Source organism: Mytilus trossulus, chromosome 4 (assembly GCF_036588685.1).
Source record: "Mytilus trossulus isolate FHL-02 chromosome 4, PNRI_Mtr1.1.1.hap1, whole genome shotgun sequence".
NCBI lineage: Eukaryota > Metazoa > Mollusca > Bivalvia > Mytilida > Mytilidae > Mytilus > Mytilus trossulus.
Genome location: NC_086376.1, coordinates 13,022,880 through 13,050,682, shown reverse-complemented (window position 1 = coordinate 13,050,682; position 27,803 = coordinate 13,022,880). Strand labels below are relative to the sequence as shown.

The following is a 27,803-nucleotide window of genomic DNA, read 5'->3' as shown; positions in this document are numbered from 1 at the left end:
GTTCCTTAATTTTGTTTATGGCATGATATAAATACTTCGATTTTTATGGGAAATAATGAAACTTTATCCTCTGAAGCTGTAGTTCAATTCATCAGATGCGTCAAACAAAGAAACAAATATTATAGGCCTAGTATGTTTAAACTAATATAAGATCATAAATGATCATCTATGTTTGAAAAAAGGGTGTGTGTCACTCTATTTCAGTCTTTTGTAAATCTATATATCGATTTATCTTGAAAAGTAGGTGTACATGGAATCTTTCCCCACACTCACAATTTACTCAAAGTTTAGTGTGTTTCAATTACTCCGACTGCATTGTATGTTTGTCGGAAAATGTACGGGACAGAGCAGGAAATCGAATACTGTATTTAGAGTCCGCATTTTTTTTCTATTCGGAAAACAGTGGAAAATAAAAGAAATGTTCCGATATTAACAACTTGCTCTTTTTTGGGATTCAAGACTCTCCAACCTGCCAACTGAAAATCTCTTGCAGAAGGAATTGATATTATGCCGTTACGACATCAACATAGAAAACGAAGACCACTCTATTCTCTTTTACAAACAAGACAAATTGGTGACAACGTTCAAGAAGGAGATTTAAACAGAACATGCTCGTCTCTATTTTCAAACTTTCAATCCATTTATACTTGGGATCCCACAAAAACAGATAGTTGTCATCATGGTGGAATTTTTAACTTTGATTTTTCGCCAAATGGGTCAGAATATTTTCTTTATGCTCTATAGATTTAAACGTTTACACTACAGTCCCACCTGCTTGTCAGCTTGACCTGTCATTATGGTCTGGTCAACATGGTCAACAGGTCAAGTTATGTCTTATGACATCATGTAAACTGAGACACAGCCATTTTGTTAGCAGATTTAAACTATGTTTTTCAAGTTTTTATTTGCATTTCCTGTTGAATTGGGTATCAAGTATGTTCGTGCCCAATACACTTTTGAACCCTACATGTTCGCACCTCACATGGTCGCCCCCACATCCCACAGGCACTTGTTTTCTATCCATACGAAGGTCGACTATCCATATAAATAGAAGAAGGTGGCTAACGAATTTTTTTTTAGGTCACGACAGTCTCCGCTTGGGAAGCTTTTTCTATCCTTCAACTTAATGCTAAAAATCCCTACCTTGTATGAATCGATTCAGTGAATATTTTCCTTTAAAACTAAACTAATTTCATAATCCCCACAGTGTTCCTCTTCGCGGTAATCTACTCTCTATTCACTAAACCATGTCCAAAAGTTCAACTACCATCTTTTCAATGTATCTACTTCCGGTTGACATCGCAGTAAATTTAGTTTGTTTTCATTGACTCAGTTTCTTTTCCCTTATTCTTATGAATCTGAAAACGTTTTTTACCTCCAAAATAAAAGATCGATGAAATTCTTTAGAGTAACCATACATGTATACATTCGGAACTCTCTAGTATTATGGAATTCATTCAAATAAGTGTCTGACTTTCTGATTTTTTTAATAACAACGATAAATGTACTTATTTCGGTGAAATTCCATCTTTAAAAATATATTGATAATGAAAATAATAAACTGGTAATTTTACAGAATCATTTCGTTTTTAAAAAGATGTCATTCTGGCCACAACCGGAAGTAGATACATTGAAAAGATGGTAGTTGAACTTTTGGACATGGTTTAGTGAATTGAGAGGAGATTACCGTGAAGAGAAATACTGTGGGGATTATAAAATTAGTTTAGTTTTAAAGGAAAATATTCACTGAATCTATTCATATAAGGTAGGGATTTTTAGCATTAATTTGAAGGGTAGAAAAAGCGTCCCAAGCGGAGACTGTCGTGACCTAAAAAAAATTTCGTTAGCCACCTTCTTCTATTTATATGGATAGTCGACCTTCGTATGGATAGAAACAAGTGCCTGTGCCACATCCGTTCGAGTCCAATTTTTATTCGAAATTTCAGTTTTATCATAAGTTATTTTTCATGTATATATTCCAAATAATTCTATTTCCTGAATAAAATTCGAGGAATTATTACATGTATTAATTATATGTCTGATTTTTTTAATAAATTTGATGATTAATTATTTAGTAAATGTTAATATGTATATGATTAATGCTAATTGGTGTTTAAACACAGCTAAATTTGTTTATTGTGTTATTGTTTCTTCTTCTTCTACTTCAGAATACGGGAGTAGACTCCGAGGTAGGAGTGTAAAACTTCCCGGAACTTGTGTGCTATGTACATATGGACGTAATTTAAAAATAATATGACAAAGAAAAATCGTTATCAATAACATTAAAATCATGATCGTTATTTTAACTTGCTTTGCTGTAAATACTGCATGTGTATTTAGATTGGTATGAGTAAAACTTTGTAGATTTTAAATAAAAAACATGAAATGTAATTGTTTTTAACAGCTTGGCTCCTTTGATCTCATGTGTGTTTGGACAAGTATGATATATATATGATGGCTATACAATACGCTAACCAAAATATGATTAAGAATTATTCAATACAAAAATCAAATTCTGGCTGGCAGGATCTCACTTTATTTAAAAACAATGAACATAAATTGTTTAAAGCAATATACTTATGTACCATGATACATGCGAAAATATTGTCAGAATCTCATTTATTTAGAAACTATGATTTTTTTTTAAAGTAATACACTAACGAACATGACGAAATGACTTACCAAAACTTGATTACAAATAATAAACATATAACCAATAAAAAATGGGCGCGGACATGTAGGGTGCTAAAGGAATTTTGGTGCGAAAAGTGAAAGGGGGCGAACGTGAATGGGCGCTTATGTGATTGAGCATGAATAGACCCAGATTCTTTGAATAATATTACACTGAGAGTAACAGTGCAGTACTTGTATAGCATATACATGACATAAGACATACATTTATGGCTTAAGAATTTATATTTTTCTTTTTTTTACACATTACAGGCATAGAAACATGAGAAAAGAGTAACAATGAATTCGAAGGTTCACAATAAGTAAAATAAATGCAAAGAGGCGTTCTTGTGCTTATAACATAAACGAAGATACATGTATATGTTTAAAAGTAATAATGCTTTATAAAAATATATATGAATTCTGAAGGTTTAATTATGTTTTAAAAGTATTTAAGCTGACTTATATAAGCATCATTTTGTAAGGGACGACATCAAAAGTTCAATGTAGGATAAAAAAACTTAATTCACATATTTTATTCACTGACCCCCACACCATCTCTTATCTTAATTTGGGAAAAATTGATTTACCAATAGGGATATATGTAAAAATTGATTTTAGATAAAAATAAAACTTGCAGAATCTTAACCCCCCCCACCCCCTAACTATTTGATATAAGTTTTTTATCCTACATCAATCTTTTGATGTCGTCCCTAAGCACACCACACTTAAAAAAAAACAGTGCTAATAAATGTGGTACTGTTATCCCCTCAGAAAATAACAGAGATATATCTTTGCCAACTCTTGTGATAGGATAGATGCTGAGCATTGCTGAGGTAATTTACAAATGTACTGCTGAGCTCTATGTACATGTACATGATGTACAAAATGTTGAACAATTTGTTTTGAATGCCCATTACTAGTATTACAATGTATTCCTATGTCAGTATGTGCCTTTTTTGTTACAATGTAATTTTGATAGATATATTTTAAATCATGTTATAAATATGCAAATGATGAACATGTTGGTATTTATTTCAGATCTCTATTAGCTGCTGCATGTGAAGGTCACAGTGTCTTAATGTTTGATCCTTTCACACATAAATTAGTCAAAGAAGTCAACAAGGCCCACGATGATTGTGTAAACTGTGTTAGGTTTGTATCTAACTTGATGGTTATTATAGTACTATTAGTGGGTTACTCCACTATTGGTGGACTATTAGTCTCTGTGGGTAAAATCAGCCTAGAAGTCATTTTCTGTACAGACATAATTTGATTTATATCATACTTTCATAAATTGTCCATTTATGAATTTGTAAAATGTAAAGAAACAAAGATTTCAACTCCCTCTGGCAAAGTTGACGTTAGATGGATTTGACTATTATTTTTAGAAACCTTTTGGTAATATACATGATATACATGTAGCTCCACACTATTTGGAACTAATACACTGTTTGAATTTGGGAGGCTTCACTTTCACAATACATTTCTAGAGTTATGCCCCTTTACACATGAAAAATTGCTGTAATTTTTTTCTTCGTTCTTTTTCTCAAGATTGCCTCAACCAAATGTTATAAATCTTATACACTATGCTTTTCCCACAAAACACAGATCATTTTGAATTCAGGTGGCTTCCCTTTTACATTTCTCTAAGAGTTATGTCCCTTTACAAATGGAAAATTGCAGAAATTGTCATTTTCTTTTCCCACTCAAAATTTCCTTAACCAAATGTTATAAATCTTCTACACAATGCTTATAACAGTCACGGACCATATGAGTATTTGGACCATACGCGTATGGTCATGACCGTGTGCATATACTCATATGGTCCGACCATATGAGTATAATACTCGATTGGTCGGGCCGGACCATATGAGTATTTGGACCATATAGGTATTTTTTTCAAATTACATTATAAACGTTTTAATAATACAAAAACTTTATCTAAAAAAGCAGTGATGGTTTCATGACAATTTATCAATTTTATAATCCCAAACTATGTGAAAATTTTATATTGATACCATACATGTAGTTTTAATTGCTAGTTACATTATTGCATGTAGGCTTGGGTGACATTCACTTCCACAGGGTATCATAGCTTTTTTACATTTGCAAGAATTTTGTGCAAGATCCTTTTCATTTACACCTTTTTTTTTGTGGGTGAAAAATTAGCCTTTTTGCAGCTGCGTACAGTTATACCCAGATCTTGCAATTGGGCCATTCTGATGTCTACGTGTTTTTTTTTAAAAGCTTTAGATTTCAAATGTCGTAAAATGACTGCAGTACACCATATTCACAAGATATTTGAAATAAACTATGTGACTTCTTGTATAACAGTTCATTAAGACATTTTTGGATAATTTTTTTTAGTCGACATATTGCCATTCACTTGTAATAACAAATCGGTAATGACCATCGGTATAAAATGTGTTTACTATAAATTTGACAAATTACATGTAAGTAAAATTAACTATGTGAAACTTCTTATTTTTATTTAGCTTATCTTTTTATTAAAATTACCTGTATTATTGCTTCTTTTTAATGACCGGTCATACCATCTGAAGAGTTGAGAAGTAATAAAAGCAAACTGTAACAGAGTGTTAATTACCCTGACCATATGCGTATGGTTGGACCATATGAGTATATACCCATATGGTCATGACCATACGCGTATATGTATGGTCCAAATACTCATATGGTCCGGAACAAAACCACAAAACATAGAATATTTTGAATTCAGGTGGCTCCACTTGTACAGTTCCAGATTTTTGTCCATTTTCAAATGGAAAATTTTCTTTCTCTTACTCAAGATTGCCTCAACCAAATGTTATCAATCTCATACACAAAAGTCAATGCCTTTGACCACAAAACACAGCTTATTTTGAATTCAGGTGGTGTCACTTCTATGGTTCTAGAGTTATGTCCTTTTTCACATGAAAAAAAAGTTGAAATTTAAAACGCTACACTTCAAGGTCTGGTACATAGTATTTTTTTTATTGAATTGCTAATTGTGATTGTAAAGATAAATTTCTTCAAAACATGTACTTATAAAAAAGAAGATGTGGTATGATTGCCAATGAGACAACTCTCCTCAAGTGACCAATATAAAACAAAAATTAACAACTACAGGTCACCATACGACCTTCAACAATGAGCAAAGCCCATACCGCATAGTCAGCTATAACAGGCCCTGAAATAACAATGTCAAACAAGAAAATTAACGGCCTAATTTATGTACAAGAATTGAACAAAAACAAGTTAATCTGCTTTTCTTATATTTTGTATTTTAACATTTAAGGTAATTTATTCATGTTTTAAAGACACTTTGCCACACTTGAAATTGAATTTAAAGAAATAAAAAAATTACATACTCAAATGAATAAATTGTTTATTGTAGATTTTTAGATTCTAGGCTGCTTGCAACATGTTCCGATGATAATAATGTGGCATTATGGGATATTCGTTACTTAAAAACCAGACTGCATCTTTTATGTGGTCACACAAACTGGGTAAAAAACATTGAATATGCATCAGATTGTGGTAAACTTGTTACGTCAGGATTTGATGGAAATATTTTTACCTGGGACATTAACAGGTAAGCTCAATATTTCATTTTAAGGTTGATTGTGTGCATCTACTGACTTAGAAATATTGATTATTTTGATATTGTTTATATCAGTTTATTGTTTAAAATCCTCCATTGTCGTAAAAAAACACAACATGTAGTAAAATGTCATATTTTAATTTGCAAGTTTCAAGCAAGCATTTTTAATTTTGTATTGGTTAAATATCTGAATGTTGCAGGTATATACTTCTTAAAGCAGGGGTGTTGGCTTCATCAACTATTTGCTAGATTTTGTGATTAGGTCAATTTTAGGGTAATCACTAATGATAAATCAAAGATATTTGGTATGCAGTTGTACATGAATGCTTAGTAACATCTTTCATTTCCGTGGAAATTAACTCCATCAGCTCATTTGGTTTTGATGAAGATTTATTTCTCTGCTACCTGGATTATGGAACTTTGACTCTGAATCATTTTTATTATTAGCTCACCTGGCCCGAAGGGCCAAGTGAGCTTTTCCCATCACTTTGCGTCCGTCGTCCGTCGTCTGTCGTCGTCCGTCGTCTGTCGTCGTCCGTCGTCGTTAACTTTTACAAAAATCTTCTCCTCTGAAACTACTGGAACAAATTTAATCAAACTTGGCCACAATCATCATTGGGGTATCTAGTTTAAAAAATGTGTGGCGTGACCCGGTCAACCAACCAAGATGGCCGCCACGGCTAAAAATAGAACATAGGGGTAAAATGCAGTTTTTGGCTTATAACTCAAAAACCAAAGCATTTAGAGCAAATCTGACATGGGGGTAAAAATGTTTATCAGGTCAAGATCTATCTGCCCTGAAATTTTCAGATGAATCCGTCAATCGGTTGTTGGGTTGCTGCCCCTGAATTGGTAATTTTGAAGAAATTTTGCTGTTTTTGGTTATTATCTTGAATATTATTATAGTTAGAGATAAACTGTAAACAGCAATAATGTTCAGCAAAGTAAGATCTACAAATAAGTCAACATGACCAAAATGGTCAGTCGACCCGTTTAGGAGTTATTGCCCTTTATAGTCAATTTTTAACCATTTTTCGTTAATTAAAGTAATCTTTTACAAAAATCTTCTCCTCTGAAACTACTTGGCCAAATTAATCCAAACTTGGCCACAATCATCTTTGGGGTAATTAGTTTAAAAAATGTGTGGCGTGACCTGGTCAACCAACCAAGATGGCCGCCACCGCTAAAAATAGAACATAGGGGTAAAATGCAGTTTTTGGCTTATAACTCAAAAACCAAAGCATTTTGAGAAAATCTGACATGGCATAAAAATGTTTATCAGGTCAAGAACTATCTGCCCTGAAATTTTCAGATGAATCGGTTAATCGGTTGTTGGGTTGCTGCCCCTGAATTGGTAATTTTGAGGAAATTTTGCTGTTTTTGGTTATTATCTTGAATATTATTATAGATAGAGATAAACTGTAAAGAGCAATAATGTTCAGCAAAGTAAGATCTACAAATAAGTTAACATGATCAAAATGGTCAGTTGACCCCTTTAGGAGTTATTGCCCTTTATAGTCAATCTTTAACCATTTTTCATAAATCTAAGTAATCTTTTACAAAATCTCCACTGAAACTACTAGGCCACAATCATCTTGGGGTATCTAGTTTGAAAAATGTGTCCGATGACCTGGCCATTCAACCAAGATGGCCGCCAGGGCTAAAAATAGAACATAGGGGTAAAATGCAGTTTTTTGCTTATAACTATGAAACCAAAGCATCTAGAGCAAATCTGACAAGAAGTTAAATTGTTAATCAAGTCAATATCTATCTGCCCTGAATTTTTCAGATGAATTGGACAACTGGTTGTTGGGTTGCTGCCCTCCAATTGGTAATTTTTAAAGAAATTTTGCCGTTTTTGGTTATCTTGAATACTATTATAGATAGCGATAAACTGTAAACAGCAATAATGTTCAGCAAAGTAAGATCTACAAATAAGTCAACATGACCTAAATGGTCAATTGACCCCTTAAGGAGTTATTGCCCTTTATAGTCAATTTTTAACAATTTTCATTAATTTGGTAAATTTATGTAAATTTTTACCAAATATAGTTCTCTGTTACTAATGGGCAAAGTTCATGATAGATATAATTGTAAGAAGCAAAATCGTTCAGTAAAGTAGGAACTTCAAACACATCACCATCACCAAAATACAATTTTGTCATGAATCCATTTGTGTCCTTTGTTTAATATGCACATAGACCAAGGTGAGCGACACAGGCTCTTTAGAGCCTCTAGTTTACATATATATTAGATTTGACATTTAACATGTTTAAGTTTCAACATATTCAAAATTTGCATTATTCTTTAAACAAATTATTTCAGGTTTAGTTTATTTCTGTGTCAACAGTTTATTAACCCTGATGGAAATTGATATAATATTTGAACCACTCATTGATATATAGATATGGGAAGATGTGGTGTGAGTGCCAATGAGACAACTCTCCATCCAAGTAACAATTTAAAATTTAAAAAAAGTAAACCATTATAGGTCAATGTACAGCCTTCAACATGGAGCCTTTGCTCACACCGAACAACAAGCTATAAAGGGCCCAAAATTTACTAGAGTAAAACCATTCAAACGGGAAAACCAACGGTTTAATCTATATAAAAAAAACGAGAAACAAGAAACACATATATATTACATAAACAAACGACAACTACTGTACATATGACCATTTCATATTCACAACACTTATTTAAATGGTTCACACATTATTGTTTATAATCCTTAGCAATGAGAATGCTCCAATTTGAAGCAGGTTTAGATAAGGTACAACTTGATATAAAAAATTGCAGAAAAACATTGATAGATTTATCGGAGAACTTTATTCATTGGTAATGGTCCAATTTTCTGTTAAAATAAGCAGAGAAAGAATTATGTTGGACCTTTGAATTTTCTATTTAGATGCATGCACATTTTTTAAATGAAAGTTTCAATTTTCTAATCAGTTTTATTTGTAAGCTTGATTTTTGCTAGATAATCAGTATAATATTTATATAAAGTCTACTTTTATTTCAGTTATTGTGATGGTGCTATTCAGGGACAAAAAGTGTTTTCACATAAAATGTTAATGAGATCTAAACTATCACCAGATGGTTCAAAACTAATAGTTTCAACGCAGGAAGGCAAAATTATTTTGATTAACAATCTGGATCTGAATCATCTTGCCGAAGATATGAAAGAATTTTTACCTCAAAGACTCTTTACACGTAGAGTTCAACGTGATAGTTCTATTCTCAGGAATAGAAAACAAAGGAATTATTTTGAGATGATTACTGATTGGCCAATGGGAAACGGGGCTGGTGACATAGCCTCTATACAGGTAAATATATCAAATTGCTTAAATTTTTATGCTTTAATGCAACTAGTATATGTTTATTTTATTTTTATGTAATGATTATAATACAATCTGTCAATATAAAAAAAAACTTTTTTTTAAATTAAGCCCATGTTCATTAAAAATAAAAAAGCAATCAAAAAAGGAAGAAAAAGAACTTTCTATGTCAGGACATATGTAATATTGCTTAATGATGGTGAGTAGCCTGTCTTTGTATTTTTTCAGTTGATTTTGAGGTTAATGCAAACCTAGCACTTGTATGGCATCCGTGAATGTGTTATTTAGAATTTAATAGAGCTCCGTTGTTCAATTAAACATGGTAAAATGGTAGACAACTTGATTTTATTGAATTTTGAAGTTTATGAACAACTTATCAGAAAGAACTCACACCCGCACACAATAAATAGTGAATCTAAACCATTAAATGATGTGCTGGAATATATGTTTTTTTAAGTTTGTTTGGAAAAAGAAAACACAATGGCAGTGATTGGTTTTGTTCAAGGTACTCAAATTGTGAATACGTAAATGTTTAAGTAGTATGTTTAGATAGTAAATTTTCACAGAAAAAAAACCAAACAATAACAGGTAGGAGAACCAAAGAGACAGTAAGAAATCATAAGTATAAGAAAAACAAATAAAAAACTCGTAAAAAAAGATGTAGAGAAAAATAGCAGTCTACAAAAGACATCATAGAAAACTATAGACTGAAATACAAGCCCCACTAAAAACCCTAGAATCTCAGATGCTCTTTTAGTATAAAATTGAGAATGGAAATTGGGAATATGTCAAAGAGACAACAACCCGACCATAGAAAAAACAACAGCAGAAGGTCACCAACAGGTCTTCAATGTAGCGAGAAATTCCCGCACTCGGAGGCGCCCTTCAGCTGGCCCCTAAACAAATATATACTAGTTCAGTGACAATGACGCCATACTAATTTCCAAATTGTACACAAGTAACTAAGATAAATTAATACAATACTAACAAAGGCCAGAGGCTCCTGACTTTGGACAGGCGCAAAAATGCGGCGGGGTTAAACATGTTTGTGAGATCTCAACCCTCCCCCTATACCTCTAGCCAATGTAGAAAAATAAACGCATAACAATACGCACATTAAAATTCAAGAGAAGTTTAGTGCAAGCAGATCCTGCACAAATTGTTGCACTTTTTATGTTGCTAATTTCAAGATAAGTCTCATTCAGTAATGTCAAAATCTAGGATAAAGAGGATAGGATTCCGTTTGTGGCTATGACAATTGGAACATACACCGTCATTTGTGACAAATATATTCTGTAACGATCAATCAAAGGGTAATGGCTAAATAATTTGAAATTTCAAAGGGGAGATTTCAACTTTACTTCTAAAAAAACCTTGGTTCAGTAGCTTCCTAATGACCAGCAATCCTCTATCAAGGAAACACGAGCTCTGAAATATTGAATCAATTAGGACATCTATATTTTACAGAAAATATTAAGCATCACTTGAAACATGTAATAGTACATTGTAACACCAATAAATGCAATTTAGTCATCAAAATTGTCATGTAAATATTTTGATATGTAATATATGTTTATTTGATAGGTACACCCTCAGGGATGGTGTGTTTTGTCACGTAATGTAAGCAGAGATTACAAGTCAGAGGTAAGATATAGAACTATACTGTCTTAGTATAGAACATTCTTTACAATTAAGCTTACAACAGAGGATCTGCATCTTTTTATGCCTATGCAGCTAGGCGATTGGGGCATTAAATGTTACCCTTGTCCATCCTGTCCAACTGTTGTGTACGTCCCCAAATTGGTTTCCGTTCTTTAACTTTAGTTTGCTTAGACCAAACTTTATAAAACTTGTCCCTATTATAAATGAAAAAAATGCTCAGTCTGTCGTTTCTGTTCTCTTACTTAATTAGTTTGCCTTTAGTTTACCTGAATCAAACGTTACAAAACTATTGAGATAAAAGTGTATCAAAGTGATCTTGTTGATTCTGTCCAATGGACAAAATAGGAATTTTGTGTATTTTGAGCTTTTTGTCTGGTCATCAGTCCATGGGGCAACATAGGGGTCTTGTTTATGGGCTTTTTGTTTGTTTGATGTATCACAAAAGGATCTTGTTGTAAGATTGTGTGTATTTCTACCAAAGTTGGTAGTTCTCTGGTCACTCCTGCTTCCTCCACCATTAAAGAATAACTGTGAAGAAATAGCACAATACGTCTGAATTTTCTGTTTATTTCACGGAAAACAAGTAAAACAATGTCTTCAACAAGTTTATTATGGTTTTCAACTTTCTTTCATTATGTTTCCTCCATGAAACTACGGTAAACATCGCAAATTGTGCCCAAGTTGTTGTATGCACATTTCTTCAAAGATAATTGCTGACTGACCGATTCTATATGAATGAATTAATGTTGATGATCATTAATGACCCATCCGATAAACGGATAATCTATAACAACAGATTATGACACCAGTTGTAACCGTTGATTAGCTTGGGGTGGTAAACAAAGTCATAAACTTTTCCCCAGGTAAAATCTAGTAATTAGCGTATCATATCAATACAAACAAATTAATATGCAATCGATCTTCAAAAAATTCAGGGCGCCCTGGAAACTGTAAAAAGGGCACAGGGCGCCACTCAGGAAAGGGCGGGCGCTGCACCCTCTGAAAACGGCCTAGCTGGAACACTGATCAATCAGTGTTTATTGTAGGTTTATTATTATTTGTTGGATACTAATTTTCATGGATTTAGTGGGAACAAGCACAACATATTCCATAGGGTTTATGCGTCCTTTGGTAAAACCACGAAATTAAATATCCACCAACACATAAGTTTTCCCTAATCTTTAAAAATTGGTACTCACAAAAATAAGTGAATCCTCAGTAACCATGAAAAAATTGGACAGTTTTGTACAACCTGTAGCTTGAGAAAAAGGTTGTACCCATACTCCTCATTCTATTCTAAAGCTTTAAAAGTACATGAAGCCAGTTACAATTTGGCAGAGTATTTAAAAGATTCAATCGATTTAAATTTAGAAATAAAACAACTAGGAAATTTTTTATAAAAGAATAACATTCTATCAAAGATACCAGGCTTATAACTTTATTCACCAAACATGCATTTCTATTACAAAAGGCTCAACACTGATGCTTGAATAGAAACAAAAGTATAAGTAAAAAATATAATGTAGTAGAGCATTGAGGACACAAAAAAGGCCACAAGTCTAAAAATCTCCCATTGTTTTGAATTTTTTTCTTCTTCTATTCATCCTGAATTTATTACTGCTATAAAATGGAAAACATTTATATATTTTAGTGGACCTGTGTTCATGATATTCAGGATTATCCTGATACAGAGGAAGATATGCAGGAGGAGTCTGACTCTAGTCAAAGTAATGCAGTACCAGTAGAGGAAACCAGTAATACAGATATCAATCACACACCATCTGTACAACAAACAAGTGTTCCATACTTACTACTGACCTCAGAACTAGATTCTCCTCTCTCTCCAGGATCAGAGACCAGCAATGATGCAACTTTTGGTACTGTTGAAAGACAAACAATTGCTAATGGATTCCATCCACAACGGATCAGTGTAGACAATGTTTCAAATAGTGAGACAGAATCTTCCTCTGATGAAACAGAGGGCACAGGTTTATCACTTTTCAATAACAGATCACTGGAAATATTAAGTATGATTGGTGCTTTTGAATTTGAAAATGGTGAACCCCCTCTAACTTTTCATCAAAGACTTTCAGGATTTAGCTTAGGCAATAGAGACAAGACACGAAACAGACTTCTGCATTATATCGAGGAACCTAATGTAGGACGAGGGTTTATAAAAGAGTTATGTTTCAGTAACGATGGCAGACTTGTTTGTTCACCTTTCGGATATGGTGTTCGGTTGTTATCTTTTGACCCCGATTGTAGTGAACTTTGTGATATAGCACCTATGTCTAGTCCTGTTCAACCATTGAGAATGTATGAGGTTGAGAACTGTCTTTCCCATAGTAATGTGGTAGTGACTTGTAAGTTTTCACCACAACATTGTATGTTTGTGTCAGGATGTCTCAGTGGTAAAGTGGCCTTCCATCAACCAGTTTTATAACAGTGTTAAATGCAGTCATCAAGTTTCTTATCTCATACCAATACCTATAAATACAAGTCAACTGTTAAATAGTCTGGCTTTGATAATTGAAGGATGAATGTACCAAAACCATTTTTCTACTTAAATGATACACCAAAGACTTTTGATTTTGTTTTAGACATTTATGGATTTGAGAGATGCAAAATACATGTTTATATGGTGAAGCTCAGCAAATCTTGTTCAGTCACAACAAAACAAAAAAATTTGTACAAAAACAATGCCTAATTTATTTCATGTAAGTTTTGAGTATGATGAATGCATGATTTGTAATAAATATGTGATTTTATGATGCCAGTTCAAGCATATTCAAGAAATTTGAAATCATTTTATGTTATGAATACAGTTATAAATGATTTTATTTTCATTAAATATTACATATTATTATAACATGTATTAGGGTGCCATATACTAAAAAAAGAAATGTCTAGGAAAATCAAGACTGATTCAAAATATTCTTTCGTGCCGCCACAAATATTTAGGAATTTATTTATTGAGGAATTTATACACACAGTCAAACCTGATTTTAGCAATCACTCATGGGAAGTATTAATGTAAAAGTGACCAATCAAAAAAATTGACCTTTTACCATGTTTTACCAGTGTTCACGAAAAGTTGTGGTCCTCAGGATTTTACCACCGAAATTTTGCATAGGACTGACACAATTTTAGTATTTTTCAATAGAATTAATAGTGAGGACCAGCAGATTTTACTTCAAGGACCACCAAGGCGGGGAGGGGGGGAAAGATTTTGCAAACTCTAGTTTTACATGAGATTATGAAAAAAAATCAATCGGGATAGCCTACACATGCAGCTGGTAATTAGCAAATTGTTTAATTGTTTTCAGTTAATAATGTTTTTGTAATTCAATTAAAAAAATAGACTGACTCAACCATTATAATTTGAAGAAAACTTTCAAAATATGAAATATGTTAATATTCAAGGAGGAATAGTGGGTTATACTGTTTTCAATGGAAACTATAAGGAGGAGACCTGATATTAGGTGATATATATATGTTCTAATTGTCATTTTGACTTTGATGCTTAACGTATGAATATTTTATCATGATAATATGGTAGATAAAAACATTAAATGACACATGTTAAAAAAGTTGAAATGATGTTTATGTACAAAAATAAGTATGTATATAAGGAGACATCTATTGAGGGCGTTAGACAGGTGACTGCTGAAAAGAGTTGAATTACATTTTTGTATATAGAGACAACTAAGTTAAAAATCCTTGCCATGCTACCTGCAGGCATGCAACCTTTGACTACAATTGTATTTGAAAAAAATGGAGTCATATTTTTCACTATGATTTCAGTCACATATTGGTTGATACACTAACTGTGTTATGAATTAGAGTTAAAATTTAACACACTTTTATTGTCAGAAAATATCCCCATTCCTTAATGTTGAAATTTATCCATGATCATGATAATATGTATGTAAAAAAAGGCAAAGTTTTGAAAGTTTAAAATTAAAAATATTTTTATGAAATCCAAAATAACCCCCACAACAGAAACCATATTCATTGCTTTTTCCTGCTTTTTCCCTGCTTGTTTTTAATCATGGAAAACAATCTCTGAAACATAATGTAAATGATTGACTTACAATGTGTATCAAATGTATACATGTACATGTACATGTATTGTGGATTCATTATTATTCGTTGGATACCAATTTTCGTGGATTTCGTGGGTACAGGTGAACCACGAAATTAAATGTTCAACGAAAAACATATTTTCTATAGGTTTGTATGCAGACTTTGCCAAAACCACGAAATTTAATATCAATGAACATGTGATTTTTCCTCTTTCCACGAAAATTGGTACCCACCAAAATAAATGAATCCACAGTATAATGTATTATTAATACTAGAAACAATTGAAATTATCAAATTGACTCTGAATTATATATGTTAATACCAATATCTAGATATAATTTTAAGAAAAAAAGAAGTTTTCAACAATTTAAGGTTGTCAAGCATTTTTTAACAGTGAAATAACAGTAGCTGGCAATATGATATTAGAAAAATAAACACTTGAATTATTTAAGTTTTTACAGAATCATTTGAATTGTATTATACATTTTTAAGTCAATAAACTTCCTATTAAGAGCTATAAATAACAACCAATGATTATTTGTATATATGATTCATATGAACATATCACATTTGTACACATGGTTGTAGTCATTTTGAATTTCAAGTTGAAATAAATTATTCAAGATATTAATAACATATACTTATTAAAATAGGTACATTTAAATAACCTGTATTATAACTGATAATCTTGACATTACTTATCACAGTGATTGTTTTCTCTGTGGAGTAAACCATACCTCATGTTAACAACACTGAATCAGCCAGTTTGTAATTTTTAACATGTTATTGAATAGATTAACTTATTTTTGATTTTTACCAACCATGGGTATATGGGGTTGATAATAAGTATAAAACAGTACTAGTTTACAATAACCAATACACATGAATGAGCTTTGTTTTGTTTGACCTACTGTTGACCTTATGACATTTTCTGATTTTTTTTGAAAATGATATAATTATTCCTGTGCTCTGTTTTCCAATGATTGTAGAGAATATTGTGGTGATATTTTGTATATACAAATAAACAATGCATTTGTTTCCATGTTGTAATGTGCAATTACAAATTAAGGATACCAAATCAATTTTGACAGCTGTCTACTTCTTCACCACTGAAAAATGTATGCATATAGCTGAATAGTTCAGAGACAACCTATGTTAGACTAAATGACCTTAGCCCACACTTTTTAAAATTTGGTTCCAGATGGTTCTTTGGTTCTTTGGTACAAATTGAGAACTTTTAATTTTGACCGATCTGATTATGAATATAAGTTGCACATAAGCACTAGTGATAAATATCCGACTGTACAGGTATATCATGCTCAGAAAGGACAATATCCATGCCCAGAAAATGCAAAAAGTTCTGAGCTGCTAAGCAATATTTTCTCCATCCTCACTTCACCTAATTACACACTTGTTTTGAAGTATGAACTTATTGTTCTGGATTTTTGATATTTCATTTTATCAATGTATTTAAATGATACAAAACTGATTTAATGTTAGATTGCTCTATGCTGATTTATGTTCAATTTAGTCACTGATGATAAGTATGATTAGCTGTTTATTTATTGATATGCAACAATAAACAGCAAAACAGTTTTTTGATTTGTGTTTATTGGACTCAGTTGTTTTCAAATTCATGTTCTTGATCGTTTTTTAATTGTCATGAAAATTTAACAATACTAAAATGAACAGAGAGAAATTTCAGTTAATGTTTAACACAATAAGATTAATACATTGGTCAGCATGTATATTTGATAAACAATTGTTTTTGGTAAAACATAATTGTTGTTGAAACATTTTAAGCTCTCAGAATATGGAATAACACAATAACGCAATACTGACTTTTTATGAGGTAACTTTTGGTTAGATTAATTTTTGAAAAATATCTGGCGGTTGATTAGGTTGAATTATAAAAGACAATGATATACCTTATTTACCTCACCCGTAGACTATTATAACATAGTCATAATAAATGTAAAAAGGTATTTGACAGGAACAATTGAATGATTTATGGTTTGCTTTATGTCTAATGGTAAATATTTCATATAAATGCAAGGAAAGGAGATAAATGAAAGATGTCTGTTATACTGCTATCCCGGAACAGCATTTATCTCATGTATTAGAATTAGTCTTAGTTTCACTTCTTCTGCTGACCTGGAAATAATATGATTTCTCAGAAGTCTCCTAGTTTGGTAATTCAGGTAAAGCTCATTGAAAACATTATCATGGAAAGTATAGACAAAACTGTTGTTATTATAAAGAAGTCAAATCAGACATGGAAAAAAAATCGCAAACACTACACTGAAAAATTGAAACAAAGCAACACACAAACAGTTTACAAAAGGATCCAGCAAAGTTGCCCCTGAGGGTAAACTGAACCTGTTCCACAAGGCATCCGTTTGTCAGGTTATTTGCATAGTCCATCTTGACTGTGCGTGTCTGGAGTACTAAATTATAATCCTGGATCCTAATAACTCATACCAGAGCTTATGTACCTCACAGTACCTGGTCAGTGGTATCAAATGTTTCGATAGACAAGATTTAAAAAATGAACAATATTACAAAATATTGAAGTAGCAGTGTCTACTATGGAATGTACCACAAACCACATTACCAAACTGAACGTTTTTTTTCACATGGACCATACATGAGATACAGTTAAAAATTGTCTCTACCCATACATCTTCTCACAGTTTAAACCTGAAAGAGTCCTGATGCGAAAAAAAAGTACCTTTTATATCAGATATCCCAACTGACCACTTTTCTGACTGCTCAATAAATGAGATTCTGTAACCGGACATAGAACCAGAGGTAGAGATAAACATGGTCTTAACTATGCCTCATATCACAGAACCATAGACTTCCACGAGTCTTGCTGTAAAAATCCTCAACGAAAAGTCTCTAAGCAAATGGCAAAATCAAAAGTTCAAACACATCAAATGAATGGATAACAACTGTCATATTCCTGACATAGACATTTTCGTATGGAGAAAATGCTGGATTAAACCTTGGTTTATAGCTAGTTTAACCCCACACTTGTATGACAGTCGCATACAATTCCGTAGTATTAACAACGATGTGTGACAAAACAAACAGACATGAGAGGTAAAAATGTCCAAAAATTGGGGTACAGCAGTCAAAATTATGTTGTAATCTGAATTCCGAGAGTTTCTAAGATAGTAGTACAACAGGCGTTGTAATTCTTTATGAATATTAAGATCGACTTATTAACGTAACAGCAAGGATCATGAGGACGTTGCACTAAAAATCTGTCGTTACCACGGAGGTGTTCGTCTGACATAGTATCGTTCGTCTGGACAGATTGTCTAATTTTTGGTGCTGTAAAATGGTCATGGGATGCATCCACGATCTGTCGACGTAACAGTTGATATGAATAAGAATAAGAACAAACCTCAAATTATGAGACATGCAATTGTGTATAAAAACGCCGAAAGAAACAGCCATTTTACAATACATATTGGTATAAGTTAAATGCAGAAAGAAGAACCTGTTTCTGAATTGTTTGTTTAAACTATTATGTGCTACCGCTATTGAAGTTGATCATAAAACCTTTGTGTATGATGCTGTCTGTCCAAGTTGACAATCACACGTTCATAAAATCTCTCATTTTGTTCTGTCTTTCATTCTAATTTGATCGTCTTGATGTATTTGAATGGTCTTTTAAAAACTACGTCTGCGGACCTGTCTATATGTATTATTATCGTGTATTTTTTTTAATTTCACCCCTTTTTATATAAAAGATATCCTTCAAAATTTTCACATTTTCAAACTGTTTCTCGTTTACTATTATACGTTATGTTGACTATCCTCTGACAGATTTTGACAAACAAATATTGTCTATGTAACGTATGTGATTTTTTTCGGTGTTCCTGTGGTTCCTTTGTTTTCCTTTTATAATTGATGTGTTTCCATTTGTTTTGGTTTGTAGCACGGATTTCCCCCCTTTTAATCGATTTATGACTTTTGAACATCGGTTTGCTACTATTGCATTTATTTACCTAAATTTGTGCGATATATTGGAGTTACATCTCTTTGTTCTTTCGAAAAGATTGGCTATTTGTGCAATAATCGTGACTATTTCCATCGTCATTAACACCTGCCATTACGATTTTACGATTATACAAGTCCAGAAAGAAACCATATCAATTCGAAACAGCTTAATCGGTACGCAACCAAGTACATGACTGACATATCCTGTTGGTCACGCACCATTGAATTCAAAACTTTAGTTTGTCACATACTGTTGCTTAAACCCACATTTACTTCGGTTACGTTTAAAATGTGAAAAGCTTTCTTCTTTGTCTTAACTTGATGATGTGACTTTTGGATTCATACATTTTGTTCATTTTAAATGTTGAAATTTGTTATTTTAGCATATGAAGTACTTGCATTAACGATTATAAAATTTGGTATACACACATAATGTTACCATCTAATTCAAAAAATAAAATCACAGAAATACTGAACTCCGAGGAAAATTAAAAAGTCCTTAATCAAATGGCAAAATCAAAAGCTCAAACACATCAAACGAATAGAAAGCAACTGTCACTTTCCTCACTTGGAACAGACATTTTCTAGGTATTGCAAGAATATTGCATGTTCCAACATTTTTATCATGTTTTTCTGATTTGAAATAATTAAATGTTCATTGTTCAGTTCTGATAACGTCAGATTCAGTTGTACTTTAAAAGAGAAAACAAATCCCATAGGGATGCAGTTATATGGCAGATTATCAAATTACTGTTATTGATTATGCTGCAAAGCAATGGAGACACATCTATGTCTCAGCAGATTAATTAATAACAAATACGAATCAATTATATCAATTTTAAGTTACTTTGAATAAATATTTTTTCTTTCTGTCTTTTTTATTTATTTTTTGATTAAATTATTTTGGTATTTTACTCTTAACCTGATTGGCCTATGCTAATAAAATCAACGTTACCAATTTTGTTGCACCAGATGCGCATTTCGACAAAACATGTCTCTTCAGTGATGCTCGTGGCCAAAATATTTGAAATACAAATCTTATATAAAAGATGAAGAGCTATAATCCAAAAGGTCCAAAAAGTATAGTCAAATTCGTGAAAGGAATCAGAGCTTTGCGTGAGGGAGATACATTCCTTAATTTATAATAATTTCCAATATTTTGAAACTGCAAATTTCAATAACACAAACAATCCGTATTTTCATGCCAGTACCGAAGTACTGACTACTGGGCTGGTGATACCCTAAATTAACTATGCAATTAAGGCACTATTTATTACCGAAATACGTGATAAACTACTGACAGTTTTCAATTTTTCAATAATTTGTATTTCAGTATCATATGTGTTAATATGCATATTGTAAAACATATATATTAAAAAAAAAATAATTAAAATTTGTAATTATTGTCACTTTTATCCTGATGCATTTTAAGAAATCATCGCATAAGTTTAGGAATCATATTCAGATTTTTGGTTTGACTAGTATTATTATGGTCTTTTATACGATATGTATTCTCGGAAGAAAAAAAGTATTTTATACAGTTATCGAGATGCAAATAAAGGCAGCAGTAGTATTCCGCTGTTCAACAATCATAAATCGATTAATTGAAAACATATCCGGATTACAAACTAAAACCGAGGAAGACACATCAACTACATGAGAAAACATCGGAACAGCACTGATCAATATACAAAACTTATTTCACTTATCAAGATATAAAAATGTTTTTTTGTTGTTGTTATTTTTGTGTTTAAAACCTAAAACATTTCTAGTTAAGATTTACTCAAATAGGTAAACTAACTTCCACGTTTTTATAAAATTCCCTTGCTATAACAAGTTCGGAAGAATGAGTGCAGTCATGCATCTATATTGAATAACATAAAAATCACTACAATACTCAATTTCACACACATTCAAACAAAACAATAAACTGCTTATAATACAAAGTACCTTATAAGATATATAAATAATTCATTAGATTTTTTGTTGATCAAGATGACGATTATTGCGTAACATCATAAATGAAGGAAGATAAAGTATATTAAAGCACAATAAAGTTCAGTACAGACAAGTCGTCAAAACTCTGCAGCTTGCTAATCCTCAGCCCAATGACCACCTGTCAATTTAAATATTATGTTTCGACGTTTCGATGCAAGCATATGTGCTCAAGAAAAATATAAAGATGCATTGTGAATATGGCTTGACATTTCTAAAAGTACAATTTATGATAAAAAGTAAAAGGTTAAATGTATTTGATAAAGGTTAGAAAAATAAACATTGATTAAAAATGCATGACTCGATTAAAAGTAAAAAATAAAACTTTAATTGATCACAGAAGCATCAATATCCTAATACAATACTGAATATAGTTAAAACAGAAAAAAGAATAACTTATGAAAGCCACATGTGGTTCTTTATAAGTATAAGCGGGAGCATTTAATAATGAAATTAAGAATAGTTATCCAATCTGAAAATTTACATTCAAGTTTGAGAGATGCCTTTTTTCACGTTGAAAACTGGTACAATTTTTGTGTGGACAACATGCACTTCTGGCGTATTAAAATTTTAAACTTGTTGCCTTTTGATGGCTATTATTCGTGTGTTTCTTTGTCAATTATGTTCTCCTATTTATTTATATTGTAGTCCAGTAATGTTTTGTTGTCATTTTAAAGTTATATTTCACATGGCCATAAAAGAGGGAGGTTTGGCATGTCACAAAACCAGATTCAACCCACCATTTTCCTTTAAAAATGTCCTGTACCAAGTCAAGAATATGGCCATTGTTATATTATAGTTCGTTTCTGTGTGTGTTACATTTTAACGTTAGGTTTCCGTTGTGATGTTTTTTTTTCTCTTTTTTTTTTAGCGTGAATTCACATTGCTATAAGACGTGTCACGGTAATTATCTATCCGAAATTCATGTATTTGGTTTTGATGTTATATTTTAGAAAACATCGCATTAGTTTAGGAATCATATTCAGATTATTGGTTTGACTTTTATCATTACGGTCTTTTATACGATATGTATAAAATTCCCATTTTCGATAGAAAAATAATATTTTATACAGTTATCGTGATACAAATAATGGCAGCAGTAGTATTCCGATTTACGATTTACACAAATTAGTAAATTAACTTCCATGTGGTCCGAGACCACAATTGTCGTCCCTTGATTTTCGTTGTTACAATTGTCGTCCCTTGATTTTCGTTGTTCACGAATATAGTCCCTAGTGTTAACAGTGGGTTACTTGCCAATAATTTTTATACCCCTTCCAAATTTATTTCTCCATGTTTAATGCCTCAAATTGTAAGTAGGGGGGTGAAATTACACTGTAAAAAAATTTGGGTCCAGAATTTTACAGGAAAGTAGTGATTCGGTCCAGCTGAAAAAGGTTAAAAATTAGCACTTCGGAAGCTGTCAAAAGATTTCAAGACACCCTAAACACAAAATTGTCCATATTTTGAGTTTGAGGCGATGAAGTTTTCTATAATTTTGATATAATTTGTCCCAAAAGTAGTACAACACACTGTAAAAATTTCATTGAGAAAGCGCAGGTGGGATTTTTTTAATTTTCATTTATGTTCTAAAAGAAATGCACTACGAATTAATTGTGTTCTCGGACCTAAGAGGTGAAGTCTGTAAAAATAGAATCTGTAATTTGGCAACTTCCCTAAATGATTTGGTGGTGTCAATTTGTCAAATAGCATGAAACTAAAGGATTTAAACTTTTATTTTATAGAATATCTGCAAAAATGACCAATTTTGGCATTTTATGGTCAAAATAGGCATTTTAATGTTTTAATTTTTAAATTGTTATTTGGATAGAGAGTTGTCTCATTGGCACTCACACCACATCTTCCTATATCTATTTTAAGGCTTTTTCAATATTGATGCATACATGGCATCCTGACTTTCTATCTGACAGGTTTTCATGTGTCAATACTTGTGTTTCTATGCCTTTATCAAGTTCTTTTACTTGTTTATGAACTCAGAATCTACAGAAAAGAAGATTATCTCAGACAATATGTACAAAATGTGTTGTATAAATGACCCTTGTCTAACGCCCTGTTTGGATGAAGTCAAAAGTGGGGTTCTTGGTATATAAAATTTGAAGTCCACAATTAAGACCTCACTAAATTTGTATCCAAAGCACTTTACAATGTCTATTGTACCTGTTCCATCTCACATAATATCTTTTTTTTCTTCTGTAGGATAGCAAGTGGTTTAAATATAAGCCTGTTGAGACTAAAATTGCATTCAAGTATTTCATTAAAAAGGCAAAAATCTTTGTATCAGACCATACTCTCTGTAAGAAAAGTTAATTGCAAGAGCCTTTTTGTGCTCAGATTTGTTGTATCATGTCACATGAGTATAGAAATGATAAAAAAGACACAATTTTATATTTCTTATAGCCTCAATATGCATTTTTAAATGTAAATATGTGGCACGGCCTAAATTGACCCTTATTTGTTTCCAGTCTTACTTGGCTTAAGACCCTTTTAAACTAATATGATATGTTATTTGTGACTTTTCTTTCCATTTAAAGTACATTCAATACATATGTAAGGATTATTTATAACCAAAAAGCTTCACAAATTTAAAATTGCTGGAAAATATTACATTTTCATGTAAGGCCCCTTTCATTGAAAAACCTCAATTTTTAGGCCCAGGCTGATATAAATTTCACTTTTGAATAATTATGCTAAGTCTGATAAATCAAATGAGTACTCTATTGCTTTAAGTACATAATAAATGATGTATTAGGGCATTTAAAATGTATTTTTTTGCAACATTTTAATTTTCAAAGCCCATAATGTTGATAGTTGAAATTATTCAATTTTAACATCAAAATTTAACACGCAAAGATGAGTATTGAATTTAATATATTGTCTATAATATATATCCTATTGTTATGAAACTTTGCAAGCAGTGTTATAATTAATTAAGCTTTGGTCATACCAAGTTTTTTTAAGATTTGTCAACTCTTTCTATCCTATTAGGTCCGAGACCACAATTGTCGTCCCTTGATTTTCGTTGTTCACGAATATAGTCCCTAGTGTTAACAGTGGGTTACTTGCCAATAATTTTTATACCCCTTCCAAATTTATTTCTCCATGTTTAATGCCTCAAATTGTAAGTAGGGGGGTGAAATTACACTGTAAAAAAATTTGGGTCCAGAATTTTACAGGAAAGTAGTGATTCGGTCCAGCTGAAAAAGGTTAAAAATTAGCACTTCGGAAGCTGTCAAAAGATTTCAAGACACCCTAAACACAAAATTGTCCATATTTTGAGTTTGAGGCGATGAAGTTTTCTATAATTTTGATATAATTTGTCCCAAAAGTAGTACAACACACTGTAAAAATTTCATTGAGAAAGCGCAGGTGGGATTTTTTTAATTTTCATTTATGTTCTAAAAGAAATGCACTACGAATTAATTGTGTTCTCGGACCATGTGTTTATAAAATTCACTTGCAATTGTTAGGTCTGAAAACTGAGTGCAGTCATGCATCTATAATGAATGACATAAAATCACTACAAAACTCAATTTCACTCTCATTCACACAAAACAATAAACTACTCCCGTTAATACAAAGTACCTTATCAGTTATATGTATATATAAATAATTCATTAAACTTTTTTTAATCAAGATGAATGTTCTTGCATAACATCATAAATGAAACAAGATAAAGTATATTAAAGCACAACAAAGTTCAGTACAGACAAATCGTCAAAACATGCAGCATGCTAATTCCATCATCAATGACCGATCTCAATTTAAATATTATGTTTCGACATTTCCATGCTAGCATATGTGCTCAAGAAAAATATTGATACATAGTGAATATGACTCGTCCTTTCTAAAAAAAAATGGTTTTGATTAAAAGTAAAAGGTCAAATATATTTAGTATTATGTTAGAAATATCAACATGGTTAATAATTCATGACTCAATTAAAATCAAACATAAAACATTGATTGATCTCAGAATCTCCAATATGCTAATACAATGTAGAATATTTTTCAAACAAAGGATATCTTATGAAAGCCATACAATTAAATATCAATGGGATCTGTTATAAGTACAAGCGGGAGAATGGGATTTTGAAATAAGAATTTTTTTTTTCAAATATTACAACCGAGTTTAAGAGATTACATTTTGTTAACTGGTACATTTCAAATGACATTTAACCTTTTTAACATATGAATCTGTCTGATTGATTTGATTGAATCATGTAATAAATTCTTATTCTGATTTGAACTATAATTATGATAATGCAAAGTGTTGTTGATTCAATGCATTTAAATGAAGACGTTATATGATTACGATAACATGGTCTTGTACCGTCTTTGAATTATTCGTTAATTGTCATAAAATCATAACTGTAATAAGATTGATATGTATTTTTTAAGATCTGAGTGAGCTTAATTTATACGCTAATCTAATAATCTAATATTATGTGTCAGTTTGCTTTATTAGTTATCAAAAGTACCAGGAATATAATTTAGTACGTCAGACGCGCGTTTCGTCTACACAAGACTCATCAGTGACGCTCAAATCGAAATATTATAAAGCCAAACAAGTACAAAGTTGAAGAGCATTGAGGATCCAAAATTCCAAAAAGTTGTGCCTAGTTCATCGGTTTATGATTTTAATTTAACAGACTGTTTTGATTTGGGCCACTTTAATTTTTTTTTTCTTCCAATCTAAACAAGCTCACAATAGGAACACATAATCAAAATGGCATTGAATAAGGGCAATTCTCCAATTTTTCGTTTCACGAGTTAAATAGTTAGTTTAGGTAACAGGCTTAAAATTTGATTCACCATAAGCGCGTTTCATCTACAAGACTCACCAGTGACACTTAATTCAAAATAGTTATAAAGCCAAACAAGAACGTAACTAAACATTTTTCTTTCCTATCTATCAATGTTTAAGCAACACTCAACCTTTTTAATTATATTTTCAACTGTTATTTCACCGAAAAAATTTAGGCCAAAGCCAAATATCCAGTACAACATTGATTCTCCTATTTGAGTTTGTTTGCAGAGCACACAATGCATTTTTATTCAAAGTGAAAACTCCAAACTTTATTTAAGATTGACAAACAAGTACTTACATTATTTTGTGAATAATAAGTCAAAATCAATTAATAGTTGCTGGCAGATAAATAATAGGCCGAAGAGTAAAAAGTAAAAACACAAAAATACTGAAAGTTACATAGACATACATGAAAAATAAGTAATATACAAGCACTGAAAAGAAATATTCTTGCTTTGTATGATGTCAAGACAAAGTATAGAACTCAAACAAGCTCTAACATAAAAAGGTGAACTCAATTTTCTCTTTTCGATACAATTGTCGATACATTTTTTGAATTTTTTTTGAGTCACATAATGGAAGGGCAGACAAGAAAATTACTGAACTAATAGATTGGTATGTTTTCCGTCCGTGGTAATGTTTTTTGTTTAAATCGGAGGTTATGCATTTTTTACATCCAACTTGAAAGATAAGCATCTCGTCGACTTGCTATCTAATTGTTCTGCTTAACACTGTACTAGATAAATTGAAAACCTATGCAAAAGGTGTTTTTTAAAATAAAATACTTCGTAAGTGAGAAGACAATTGTAATTTTGTTTGTTTCTATTAACTTTTTTTCCACTAGTAAACATTACAGTAAGCATTAATCGCCTTCTCTAACAAAGAGCTTCGATTCTTTTGTTCTATTTCAACCGGGTTTTCGACTGCACAGCTGTATCGGTTTTAAAATACTTTATCATGGAATTGTTTCTAACGTTAATCAGTACTGGAACTTAAAAGTTACTAAACATGACTGAAAATCAGTGCTGACATTATAAGATAGCTAACCGTACAATATAAATGTCCGAATCAGCAGTGATTAAATTACCGAAAGTGTAGCATTATATTTCTATTTCATCATTTTAAAGTACTTATTTAATCAAATAAAGACAGAAAGGTATGCTACCAGTATATTCTTGATAATGTAGACAATCATAACGTTACAATAGTTCTTAAAATAGTTATTCTTTTTGGGTTCTGTTTCAATAATTATAAACATATCTCGTTGTTCTACCTCAAAATCAGGCTCTCAGTAGCACACGTAATAGTTTATCCAGATATGGACATCGAAAGCTCACTCTTACGTCATTTGGTCTCTGGTGATGAGTTGTTACACTGACAATCATACAAAATCTTCTTTTTTCATATCGAAAGCAGCTAAACTATGTTGCGTATGCCAGTAGTAAAAGTTTTATCTAAGTTTGTCTTCAACTACCACAATATCACACATCTATTTGATAAAGAATTTATTGTGTCATAAACTGTTATCATCGATATTTCAAAGCCACTAGTAGCTCTACAGTAGCAATATGTTGATCAAATTCATCTGTAATGACCTTCATTAATTTTCATG

General features: G+C 31.7%; 1 protein-coding gene across 1 annotated transcript; it reads left to right on the top strand.

The window, feature by feature from the left end:
• Window positions 1-378: 378 nt before the first annotated feature.
• On the top strand, window positions 379-14,137 carry LOC134714718 (DDB1- and CUL4-associated factor 10-like). Its single transcript, XM_063576218.1, has 6 exons — window positions 379-716; window positions 3,712-3,825; window positions 6,068-6,265; window positions 9,297-9,600; window positions 11,197-11,256; window positions 12,926-14,137. Exons 1-6 carry the CDS (start codon window positions 508-510, stop codon window positions 13,715-13,717), a joined length of 1,677 nt encoding a protein of 558 aa, XP_063432288.1. The 5' UTR covers window positions 379-507; the 3' UTR covers window positions 13,718-14,137.
• The last annotated feature ends 13,666 nt before the right edge of the window (window positions 14,138-27,803 follow it).